The sequence below is a fragment of the Sciurus carolinensis genome, chromosome 11, assembly GCF_902686445.1.
Source record: "Sciurus carolinensis chromosome 11, mSciCar1.2, whole genome shotgun sequence".
Taxonomy (NCBI): domain Eukaryota; kingdom Metazoa; phylum Chordata; class Mammalia; order Rodentia; family Sciuridae; genus Sciurus; species Sciurus carolinensis.
The window spans coordinates 85,910,626-85,924,144 of record NC_062223.1 but is presented as its reverse complement, the minus strand read 5'-3'; the positions used below and the strand labels follow the sequence as shown (position 1 = coordinate 85,924,144).

General features: G+C 36.4%; 1 protein-coding gene across 15 annotated transcripts in view; it reads left to right on the top strand.

The window, feature by feature from the left end:
• Dlg2 (discs large MAGUK scaffold protein 2) overlaps positions 1 to 13,519 on the top strand; it is a 2,079,243-nt gene that overhangs the window by 1,599,879 nt on the left and 465,845 nt on the right. For 12 of the 15 annotated variants that reach the window (XM_047516979.1, XM_047516993.1, XM_047516982.1 and 9 more), the window contains one exon: positions 7,319 to 7,474. The exons of the other annotated variants lie outside the window; for them this stretch is intronic. In XM_047516979.1, the coding sequence (XP_047372935.1) occupies positions 7,319 to 7,474 (156 nt within the window). The remainder of the gene's footprint in view (positions 1 to 7,318; positions 7,475 to 13,519) is intronic. 15 annotated transcript variants of the gene reach the window in all.

Sequence of the window (13,519 nt, the reverse complement as noted above, 5' to 3'; positions counted from 1 at the left end):
TTGTCTTTCTTATTGAGTTGCAGGAACATTTTAAAAATATTGATAAATATATTTGAGCAGATGGTTTCCCAGCTTATTGCTTAGTTATGAGTTCTTGATGTTTCATTTTGTCTTTTTACTTCAGCAGCTTTAAGTTTTTATGTAGTCAAACCTGTCATCTTTTATGTGATTACTTTCATTTATGCTTAAAATTTTCTTTTCCATCAAGATTCTAAGTAACTATTAACCTTTTTTGTAGCTTTATATTTTATTCTGAGTTCAATTAAAAAGAAAAAATGAAATCTTTAAGAGCAGTTTTTGCTTAAATATAAGTTTAAATGCTAATATAACACATATTGAACCTTTCTCAAATAGTTCACATCCACATCTCCAAATCCTTAGTGAGGCCACAATACTGACCCTATGTGTCTTCAGTAATATCTGTTTGAATCTTTCAGAGTAGAAGACTTTTTTTCTAGTACTGAGAATTAAACCCAGGGCCTCATACATGCTAGGCTAGTGTTCCACCACTGAGTTATCCTCAGCCCTTTGAATGTGCCTCAGAAAAACCCCCAAATTCTACTATAGCTAGATACATTCGCCCAGTGCCAAGGTGCAGTGATTCCTCTCCTCTTTCTTACTCTCACCATTGTCAAGGTCACTGATTTTCAACTTCTTATCCCAACCAAAAACTTCAGGACCCCTTTATAACCTGCTGCCTTGAGAGGATCCTATTTTGTTGAAACCCATTCATTCTTATGAAGAAATAAAGCATCTTTATAATTCAAAACTTTCAAAATGACTTTAAATGGTACAGCTGAGTCTACCCTTTCTCTCCTCAATAAACAAACATAGTAAGATATAACCTGTTAGGCCAGATGTTAGGGGCAGTTTTGGTTCGTCGATAACTCCCAGAAAAACGCTCCGCAGACACAGGTCCCACACGAGGAACTTTTATTTTATGCGGACAATTCACATCTGCTCGGGGGAAAGGGAAGAAGGAAAAGAAGAAGATGGCCCAGGGTTTCTCCTCAGTTATCGGAATTTCGCGGGCTGGGAGAAACCAATCACGGAGGAGAATTATTACAGACTGACTGATGGACCAATGACATATTAGAACGTAATGTGGGAGGCAGAAAGATTACGGCAACGTAAGCCGGAAATTCCTGTATCGGGAGAGGCGGGCATATCACAGATTGACAGGTGGTTGGGAGGCCAGATTCCTTACATAACCGAGAGTGATGTTTACATAGAGAAAATGGTGAAACAATCTCTTTTTCTATTTTTAAAAAAATATTTGCAGATTATGGTACAGAAACTATTATTAATAACAAATTACTTAAGGTTCAACAATATGAAATAATACTACAGCTGCGAACCATAGCAAAAGGGAGTCAAAAAGATGCAGGCACAAATCAGGGGTTAGAGTTGGGCTGATAAATTGTTAGGGGCATTGAAAATCACTGAGAAGTTTAGGAAGTGGGCATTGATCTGCAGGACAATGACAGAGGATCAGTTGCCTTTTCAATGTCAAGAGCAAATCAGTCTTTAGAAGACACCATTATGCAGGCCCTTCTGTGATAAAAGCCACTGATGGTTACTTCCTTTGTTCATCCTTCTGTAGAGAATTTACATTACATAAAGACGTTGTGTGCACTGCCTGATTCTGAGTGAGTGGGTGCAGAGTAGTTTCCTATGTATTCACATAGAAGCAAGCAACGTTCTCAGAGACTATGCAAACCTGAGAGCTTGAGTGCTTGATAGTGATATTCAATCTCTACCATTTGATGAGCTCTCTCCCCATGAGAACCATACCCTGAGATAGGTGCTTTATGCACTTTCTCCCTATTTCTCACAACCGTCTTCACTTGATTATTACTATTCCCAATTTCCAGATGAGAGCACTGAGGGTCAGAGAAGTTAAAAAATAGAAGAATGTCATACAAAGTTGAATTTGGAAGATCCAGAACCCAAATCTAGTGCTGTTTCTTTGCATTCACCATGCTGCTTCATAATTCACCTCTTGGTATAAATTTACAGTTTATAACTTTCCTGTTGTCATTACAGATTTCTGATATAGCTCTATCAAAGAGGAAGTTTTAGAAAAGTTAAATTAAATCTGGTACAAATAGGCACATCAACTCCAAGAGTCCCATTAGAAGTCCTTGGGGACCCAAATCGATGGGGGAATGAATGGGTTCTTACAAATTGTCTAGACTGGTCCCTCCCCCTGATCTCTTTATGTCATACTTGAAGACCCTTATAGCTTCTTCAGCAAGTGACTAATACTTTCTACTTAAAATTCTGTATGAGAGAAATCAGCTTCTCTTTAATCATTATTATTAAAATGTCATTTCACATATTGAGATGCAAAGTTAACAACTTGAGCCTTGATTCTCTCCTACCCCCTAATTAATTTTAAAGCTTTCCAAAATAGTCCTTAAGACCTATTAGCCCTGACCTGAAATTCAATCCTCTTATACTTACTCCTACAAATCATTAGCCCAATAAACAGTGTTTTGTTTATTATTTGTAAATAGGAGCCTGAGGCATCCTTTGAAGGTTAAAAAAAAAAAAATTTCCCTCAAATTATGTCAGGCAATATGCTAGATGCTTAGTTACCTGAGTGCTTGGCATCCCAGATGCCATCATTGATAAGGTTTGGCGGGTTCTTCTAATCAAGGCATTGTAACAGTGATCCATTTTATGTTTTGAATAGAGCCCTTGCAGCTCTGCTACTGCAACTTATTTTTAAAATGAACATATTACTTTCTCTTCCTCTCTCCCTGCTCCCCCACAATCTCCTCCATTCCCTAATCTGAGGAGAAACAGGATTACCTTTCTTCCCCATCTTAGTCAGAGTTATCTGTCCTTAAGTACACACCACCATAGGAACAAGTAATCCAGACTTTGGGAATGGTACCAGAAGATCTCAGAAATGACTATCTCCCAAACTAACAAGTGAATTATAACTTCAACAGAGATCACGTGAAATGGAGCATTTGAATCACCTCTATAAAAGCCCCCTGTTCCTGCTGATGGGCAGAATCACAGCCTTTGGGACAGGAGTCCCCTGTATTTCTCCTTTGCTAGCAAAGCAATAAACCTTCTTTTTTCCTTTTTCTCAAAATCATGTCCTTGTTATTGGATTGGCATTGGGACAGGACTGAACTTTCAGCAACAGTATGGCATTGGAAGTTCCTGTCCCATTGGAGCAACCAAGGGAGGCGACAGCAGGATGAGACCTGGAGAATCTGAGTGCTCTACAGATTTACCCACAGCAGTCTGATGGACATACAAATGTATAACCCCAGTCTTTTCTACTATAATGTTCAACTCTTCCTTTTAGCTCTAGCTCAGGAACAGAGAATAAAAAGTACTGGTCACATTTTCTTGTTGCAGCTCTTCTCATTTTCTATGACAATGCTTTATTCATGCATTCTGGCATCTAGGGAAGCAATGGGAAACCAGGATCAAATGAGATTGGGTCCTGCTTCTCTAGGAGTTAATACTCTAGAGGGAGAAAGAAAGCTCTGGGAACAAAATATGACAGTACAATAAGGTCAGGTTCCTGCCCAAGACAGCTTGAGGGTTTTGCTGGGAAGTTAGAAAACTCAATAAAGTAAGAGTCAATCTTACTGTTACCTCTAAGAGAAAGGAATCATATCCCTTTGATCTTGTACCTTCAGGTGCTACACAGATGAAGAGTATTTGAAATCAAAGTCATCAGTAACACTGTCTTATACTTTATTGTGTTTGGTACATGGTTGGGACTAGGTGAGTCACTTAAGTTGGATGCAAAACCTCAAGAATAAAGGTAGTAATATTTTAAAAAATAAAATCAATGCAAAATAATAATGAACTAAATATCAAAACTTAAAAGATGGAATCAGTCTTGTACTGCTCTCAGGTACCACAGAATTACATAGGTCCAAGGTTTTGTCAGTTTCTTTAAGTGGCATAGTCTAGTTTTGGTAATCTGAAAGGAATGCAAAATAAACAAATGAAGTATCTGTTTTATTTTCATTCTTAATTGAGAAAGTAAGATGTCTGTGATCTAAGGGTTAGGGTGGGAGGTTGGTAGTTAATTTTCATTATACAACCTGTATTATACAGGAATCATTATGGAAATTAAATAACATGAGCCCTAATAGGCCCCCTTAAAGAATGAACCAAGACTTATTCTAGATTCCAAGGAACCTCTGAGTATTTTAAAAACAAAGTTTGATAGAGCCTCACTCTTGTGCTTTGTAGTTAGTGAATATATTTGCAGTGCCCTCTATGTGCTTGCATATTTTCTTATATTACCAACTGATGACTTATTTTTCTTCCCCTTTAGTCATATTATTCATATTCCAAAGGAGAATACAATCGGCCTAGTCTTGTTTTCTTTTTCTTATGAACTCCACAGTATTAGACCATGGTTGCAAGGTGAAGAGCCCAATCCTGGTCCAATGGTTTAAGGGGTCTAAGTTGGGTTAGAGACAAGTGGAGCTACTAGGGAGGAGTAGTTGCAGGTAAGATAACTTTTTTAAGAGTAGGGTGTAGATGAAGCGTTATCTCTCTCCAATACACCAGCATTGTGGATTAGCAATTAAAAATGCAAAGAAAGCAGAACAAATAGCAAGTGCTAATGGAGTTCACAGAAAAGAGAAATCACCAAGGGTCAGGATGTGTTAATTGTATACTGTAAGAGCTGCAATTATAAACCAGTAGATATGCAAATAAATGCTGATGAGACTACAAAGTCATTTATCTATGGCCCCTAATGAGTAGATAGCTAGATAAATGATTTGTTTATGAATTCACTTAGAGATTGCACTTAATATCTTCAGTACTTTCCCTCCTTTCTGGAGGCATCACAGAATGAAGAGAGCCAGTCAGCACCTTCTATTGGCTTACCATGTGGATTATCTTCTTCCTCTAGTTGCTTAAAGTAGAATAAATAGGCCTTTCAATTGAGACTGGCTGACTCACACTGCTGAAAGTCTTCTTCCCTCCACCTCTTTGCCATTTCTTTACTGACCCAGTGGAAAGTGATGATGGAATCTGTTTCTGCCACCCAGATCCAAGTGACAGCAATTGACATGTTTTGTCTGCAGTGAGGTCATGGAAAAAGTTAATTGCAGGGAAGGACAAAGATGCCAATTGACCTAAAGATACCAGTTAGGCCCTGGAACGCAGGGCCAAGAAATCTTTGAGGTTCCCTATGCCCGATGTGACTATTTGAAGAACCAAGGACAAACCAGGTATAGCCACCAGACTAAAAACACATGAAGCCCATCCCCCGAGAGTGGATCAGCTGTGACCAGCCAGTACTCAGATCTTTTCAGCTCCTAACTGACAACACTGGGGTTTTGTTCCTTCCATATAACCTGTCAGAATTAATGATGGCCCAAGAAATTTAAACCTAATTAAGAGATTCAGAATAATGTATGGCTTCCTTGATCAAACCATAAGAATTTTTTTTTTATTTCTTTCACTACAGAACAGTAAAAGAATTATCCATTCATTCTTTGAAGAAACATTCGTTAAATTCCTATTCTGTGTCATTTCTGTATTCAGACTCTAACTTGCATAGGACTTACTCTGTCTTATATGACAGAATCCTTGGCTTATCATGAAGCTGGTAGATGGAAGTCTTCAAATAAGAACACTCTGTTAATGATGCTTGAAAGGAGATTCTCACAGATATTTTTAATTTCATGGTTTGATTAGAAGAGGACCTGGCTATGTGTGGCATGTGCTTCATTTTGTGTTTTGGTAGTTTTCATTGGCCTAACTCCCATGGTGTCACATGTTCTCATAACCAAGTAAAGAAACTGGGTCTGTTATGTCTACTCTTTAGCCAGTGGCTCTACAAAATAAAAAGTAAATTAGTAAGAAAGGAATTGAAGACAAAATGACAGGTAAAAATGAACCCGCAATAATAATAACTGTATCTCTGTGTTGTTAATATTTTAAGTCATGAGTAAGTAAGCATAGAAAAGTGATCAATCCATTATGAAAGAATCCTAGAATTAGCTATAAGTAAAGAAATACCCTCTTCTAAAACCCACAGTGTTGAAGCCTGCCTCAAACACCAAATCTACTAAATGCATGTCTTATATTATAGTAGTACATCCATTCACAGTTGCAATAAAGATGCAGGTAAAAGTTTCAAGAGTTTAACACTGGAAAAAGCATGCAACCTCATTTCAATTGTCTTTTATCTATTATTATGTTCCAAGACTAAAATTTTTCCCTTAATTCAGGTGAATACAGTATAATCAGCAATTTTTTAAAAATATTTATCAGCCTCTTTTGATTCTGAAATTTCTTCTCTAAACATGGCACTATGGTAAAAGGACTTAGAGAAAATTGATAACATAATTTTCTTAGTCTATAGAGTCAGCATCAGACTGGGAAAATTGAATCTGCCCCACTAGGCAAAGTACAGTGCTACTAAAATGACATCATCATAGAAATGTTTTATGACCTAAAAGAATCGATTCCTTTCTTCTAGGATCCTATGCTGGCAGTGTAGGTCAGCTGCCATTTTATGGATAAGAATATTTTTAAATGAATGTAGTGAATTCTTTGAACGGTTTTAAGCTTTAAATTACACAGTAAGAAAATAGCATTCTTTACATTCTCTGCGTACAGTTACTAACTACAGTTACAAGTGTAATTAAATGTATTAGCACTATGATAGACTCTATCTATAGTTATTTCTTTGTTTTAATTTGCAGTCTAAAGATTTTTTAGAGTACATGTGTTAATGTTAGATTGTCTATATAACAAACAAAAAAAATGACACAAGCTTAAACTAGATTACTTATTTTTACCCCACATAAAAGAAATCCAAAGGTAGGTAGCCCAGAGGTGGTATAATATCACTCCATGTCAGTGACACAGGCTTTTCCTTTTTGCTCTAATCTAATCTCCTTTAATCCTAATGATTGCTTCATGGCCCAAAATGACCACTGAAGGACCAGCCATCATGTCTGGGTTTCAGGTCAACAGACAAAGTAGGAGAGAACAAAATTGCAGGGGTCTCAGCTAAATCACTTTCCATAAGCACTATTCCATGAATCCCACAAAAACCCTTCTTCTCAGATCACATTGGACTAAGAATTTTCATGGGACTACAACTACCCATAAGGGAAGCTAAGGAATAAAACCTTTATTATATGAAATGTAACCAGTGGAAAAATTGGTTTCTTATTGGTAAGGCACAAGGAGTAAATGGCACTGGTTTGGATTTTTACTTTTGCATTTGGTGAAATGTTACTAGTTGCACGGTAATTCCCTGTGTGTGCTGACCATGCATATCTTTCTCTTCCTCTTGTATCACCAGGCCGCCGGAACCTGTTTACAGCACTGTGAACAAACTGTGTGATAAGCCTGCTTCTCCCAGGCACTATTCCCCTGTTGAGTGTGACAAAAGCTTCCTTCTCTCAACTCCCTACCCCCACTACCACCTAGGCCTGCTCCCTGACTCTGAGATGACCAGGTACTGCATGCGCTTCCTCACCTCATCTTCTCGAATTGCATGTGCTTCACAAGGATGAGTGGGCGGGACCCCCTCTGCTCACTTTCCTTGCACACAACAGCAACATCTTCCTCAAGGTGGAGAGATGTTCTGCTTCTGTGATGTAGAGGGAGAAATTAAGAATGTTGCCTTTTTTTTTTTTTTCCTTGGTGTGATCACAGAGCACTCAAACAAGATCACATGATGTTCCACATGTTCTTGATTTCTATACATTTTAATAAGGTATTAATTATGTTGTTCTAGAACAATTAATTTTGGAATTTAATTATCGCCATTTCCCTTAAACAGAAAAATGAAAGAGAAAATTTAATGAGTATTTTTGACAAATTTTTAATAAGTGCTTACTATGCCCCAGATGTAACATGGTCTAAGAAATAGATACTATTATCGTCATCTAACATTTTAACTCAAATTTTAAATTATTATCACCATTTAACTGACTCTTGAGCTATTAAGTAATATATCCAAAACTACGGAATTAATTGATTATTCCTAACTTTCTAAACAAATTATTCTAAATTTAAAGACTGAACACATTTAAACATTTATATTCTATTCTAGAGCCTATGTGTGATTAAAAAACAAACAAACAACTATCTTCAGAGTAGCCAAAGTCAGAGAGGACAGTAAGAAAAATAGAACCCAATATTCCATAATGTAGTTCCAATTCAGTCTAAATTGAGATCCCAATTGTAATATTCTTACACATCATGGGGTACTTAGTTGTGTTTTCAAACATAATATCTTCTTAATAATTGTTAGAACTGAGAAAATACAAGTTTTAGAATGGATATATCAAGAGGATCTTCTTAGAATCTCATCTTTATTTTTTTTCCAAAAAAAAAAAATAGTTTAATAGTCAATTACTGGTCTCCCTAGGGGAGTTATACAGCACTTTTTATATCTAATATTTCTAGAAATTAATTTAAAAACATAGCTTTGTCTAATTAGTTGGAGCATTTTCACTTATTTGCAGCAATTAAAGCTTAGTGGTAGTTCAGAACACTTTATGAATATTAATTAAATCTTATGTTTTTAGCAAGTCAGATTTCTTGAGACAGTGAACTACACCATCTTGAAGCTGAGGGCAAGGTCAGCACAACCACAGGGACATGAGAAGGTGCCACACCCATAGCCAGGATTTTTGAGTAACATCTGTTGAGCTCTTCCTCTGTGCCAGCCTTTTGTTAAAGCACTTCTTACGAATTATTTTTTTCAATCTTCACAGTCACTTTATGAGGTAGATGTCATCACTATCTTCATTTCACAAATGGGAAAATTGAGACTTAAGAAGTTACCTGATTTTTCCAAGATCATCCACTAGTAAGTGACAGAGCTGAGTTTCAGACCCAGGTGACAACGACCCTGGCAGAATTTAGCCTTGCATTGGCACAGGCACGATGGCAGAGACATTTTTGTTCATCAGAAGAATTTTCCACCTATTTCTCTTTTCTACTTTTATCCTACATCTCATCTCCATTTCTCTGGTTCAGTTTCAGTGAATTTCTTTTTAAATCCATGCTTTTTTTTTTTTTTTTTTTTTTGATGAACATGAAAGTTGTAATGGTTTCTTCACATCCCAATGGGGATTTTGAAGTATCCCTCCTTAAAAAATTCACCGAAAAGCAGCTATAGGATCTATCTCCTGGATATATGCACCAGATTTGATTTTTTTCCCGTTTTCTTTTCTTTCCTTTTTATTTTTCAAGTTCAAAAATTACAGTAAAATGTTGAATATGCATTTTTCAAATTACATGACCTCAGAAATTCTGATATATGTCTGTCCCCAGCCTAGACCCGCTGTCCTCCACTCTTTGGGAATTGAATTTTCTATTTTAATGGTTTTGTTCCTTCTTTTTTTCTTTTTTAACCTTTTCACATTCTTTATTTTATCATTTATAAAAAGTCACACACAGATTCACACCCTTTTTAGTGCCCTTGTCACTAGTACACTGATACCAAAAATCTTGATTTCACCCCACTTTGTTCCTTTTATACAGTTCTCCAACTTAGTAAATGACACAATGCAGCTACACTTTTCTCAAGCCAAAAACTTCAGTCGTTCTCCATACCTTATTTGCCCTCGTATCCATCATTCAATTTATCTTAAAGTCCTATTGATTCTACCTCTAAAGTGCATCTCAAATCTATTCACTACCCTCTATTTTTACTTCCACCACTTTAAACCAAACACCCATCATCTGCCACCTACAATAGCCTTCTAATTGGTCTCACCACTGGTAGTGCTGGCTTATGCAGAATGAATCCAAAGTGATCTGTTAAAATTACAGATCAAATCTTTCTCCTTTTGCATTTGGGATAAAAATGCAAAATCATTAACAGAGCACCCAGGCCCTGCATGATCTAGCACCTGCCTGCCTCTGAACGTCTCATTTCACTCCTCTTTGCTGACCACAGTGTTCACATTGGCCTTCTATTTATTCACAAAATGCACTAAATCTCTTCCTCTCTCAAGTGCTTCTCACATGCCTCTACCTCAAACTGAAGAACCCTTCTTACACTTTGCCTAATTAACTTCTGGTCATCTTAGATCCAAGCTTGAATTGTACTTCCTCAGATTAGCTCTCTAAAAGAGAAAAATCAGGTGCCCTGTTATATTCTCTCTCTCTCTCTCTCTCTCTCTCTCTCTCTGTCTCTCTCTCCCCCACTCCCTAAGATTCAAACAATTTATAATTGTACATTTATTTCTGTGTTTCAAACTAAATGCCAGCCTTCCCTTCTATCCTGTTGGCTCACTGAGTGGAATTTTATCTAGTTTGTGTGCTGCTGTATCCCTAACACTTAACACAATGCCTGGCACACTAGGAGCTCCAAATTATTGAGTGAATAAGTAAACATGGAAATAAAACCTGCAAACAAGCAAACTGATGCCCTCTTTCAGGGGCAATTCAGAACTCAAGCTGTGCTTTCCCCAGTTCTCAGCCTACATAAAACTACCCCATGAACAAACCATCTACATGTGGAAACAGATAACAATAACCAGAACTCACTTCATGTTGCACTCTGACTTAAATTATTTTAATGGTCAATGTCCACATTATAGATCCATTAGGACTGAGTAGTTTGTTTCACAGATTATTTCCTTTCTCTCCAATGGAAAACAATCTTTCCAATATCTTGAAATAAAATAATCTCTTTCAATGTCTCTTTCCCCATTCAGGAGAAAGTTCAAGAATTCTGACTCCATTTGCTACACCATCCCTTGCCCTTTCCATTGTATTTTTAGATAACTCATAGACTCTCAGATAGAGATAAGCCCTTATCTAACTTCAGTAATGCTGAAGAACCCAACTAATTTTCTATGAGTCCATGTCTTATTTCCACTGATAGGAAAATAAAAATATCTTAGAATCTAATGTACTAACTGACATATTTTAAGACTGCATCTATCTATTCATTCAACAACCTTTATTAACCACCAACAAAGTGCAAAATACTATACCTGGGCAACTTTTTACAAAGCTAAAAGAGTCAACCAAAAATATTGAAGAAATGCCAGAATTTCAAGCTACTGTATGTTATGATGTTTATTTTTTCAGGGCACTGGAAAATTTCCCAGAGCATGTCTCAGAAGCATGCACATATTGAGACAGCAGTTTTGGCCTCCAATTAGTATGTGAGCTAGTCCAGTGAAAGTAAGCATGTGAAACTAGGATTACATTTTTAACAGTTTAATTCCTAATTATCATTCAGAAGAATACAGGGAAGTCAGCAAAAGAAACGAGTTAGTCTATCTGTATTCTCTGAGTTTCAGTGGGAATACCCAAGTTCTCAGGTCTTTGAATTGATAACCAACACCCAGGAATAGACTAATTATACATGTAATTTATTTCTATAAAGGTTCATCCAAAAGAAAACAAAGAAGTTGTAAAGTTTTCCTTAAGAAACACTTTAACTTAGGTGGCACAGTATCTAAGACTTCCCCTTATGTTTAGAGTAATAGACTTTTCCAATCATGCACAAAGAAGAAATGGGAAGATCTTAGAATCAAATGAAAATTTGAAGTTCAATAGAAAATAGATGACATTGCTTCGGGACTCCTGCTAATCTACTCTATCTCTTTTACTAAAAAAAAAAAAAATTAATTTTTGATGTCATAATTGGTTTTTCTACTTTGAAAGAACAAGTTATTCAATGTTTGATATTCCTAGGTCAAGGAGAATAGTGTTCTTGGCTGTTTTCTTAAGATGTATGGCATATTTTTACTTTTCTTTTACAAAGATGGTCTTAATTATTGTTATTTTGCTATTGAAAAATAGAGCCTGAGATAAACCACATGACAGTCAATTAGAATGCATTGGCAGATTTGGGATAGGAAATGGATTGATTCTAAAGCATTATATGAATACAAAATATATCTTCTCATTGAAGACAGTATATTCGTGGGGCTTTTACATAGTAGGTGTTACTTTGGATGTTTGGGATTCAAGGGTGAATAACACATGGTCTCTTCCCTTAATCAGCTCACAAATGATAAATTATTTACTTTGTGATATATGACTGCTAAGAGTCCTTGTTCTCTAATGTAACTGTAACTCTATATGTAACTATTAAAAGACAAACTTTAGACACATTAAAATTAACAGTTTATTTAGCAAAGAACAATTCATGAATCAGGCAACACTCAGAATCAGAACTTATTTAGAGATCCCATCCAGCAATGTATGCAATGACCTTTAATAGGTCAAACACAGAAACAAAGTAAAGAAATCACCTGATTGGCTACAATAAAGTACGTGCCTTATCTGTGCCTGATGGAATGAGTTGGCTGCTTGTGATTGTCTGAAATTCTGCTAACTTGTTTATAAAGTATACTTCTAAGTTAGGTTTTAGTTTATTCAATTATTGTTGAAGCTGATTACGTAAGAACTCAAAATATGGAGACAGCCTCAAGTTAATGGCCTTACACTTATATAAGTTAACATAACTAAAATCATATTGGTATAAGAGGTGCTAATGGAAGCCAGCATGATCTTAGGCTGTCCCTTCTACAGAGGTGCAAATATACACTCAGGAATGTTCCCCTTCCACACCTTGTGTTGCCAACTCCCAAGCATTTATAAGAAGTATTGCCTGTGGAAAATATAATCTTTGCTTCTCATATGTCCACCTGCCAATCTAGCTTATAACTATGCTTTGCAGGGCTCAGGGGATCTACATCTATGATTCCCTCTTTTTTGTGGAATATAAAGTTGGCAGCCTCAAAACTTCTAGTTTGGGGACACAACACAAGATCTTTATCTCACTAGATCCTTAACACAATGCCTGGCACACTAGGAGCTCCAAATTATTGAGTGAATAAGTAAACATGGAAATAAAACCTGCAAACAAGCAAACTGATGCCCTCTTTCAGGGGCAATTCAGAACTCAAGCTGTGCTTTCCCCAGTTCTCAGCCTACATAAAACTACCCCATGAACAAACCATCTATATGTGGAAACAGATAACAATAACCAGAACTATGCCAAGCTATAGTGCCCTATCTTTGGCAAACTCTTTATTTTTGAGAAAATATATCTGGACTTTTAATGTTTTAACTGTCTCAAAATCTATAATTCTGAAATAAAATATAAATTTCAGACCTAATCTATAATAGAAGTGCATGTGAATCTCAAAAAATAAGCAGAGGAGTTGTCCCCTAACTCTACTTCTGTTTTTCTTGCAATTATCAGAAAGATATTGAATTTATCTGTCATATTAGTGAAGAAATCATTCTAAGTAAATATTTAGTAGCACACAGTTAAATCTGATGGTACATAAAAGTACAGTGCATCCCGGAACTAACTCTGTGTAGCTAACTCTGTGTAGCTAAATGTAGTTGATGAGGTTGGAGATACACAGACAGATGAAAATCATAGAGGGTCTTACTTACCAGGCTGAGAAATTCATACTTTATCCCATAGCAGTGGGGAGCTGTTGAAGACTTTCAAAGCTGAGCAAAGACATTATCTGATTTGTGTTCAATGAAAGATTGACCTGTCAGCTCT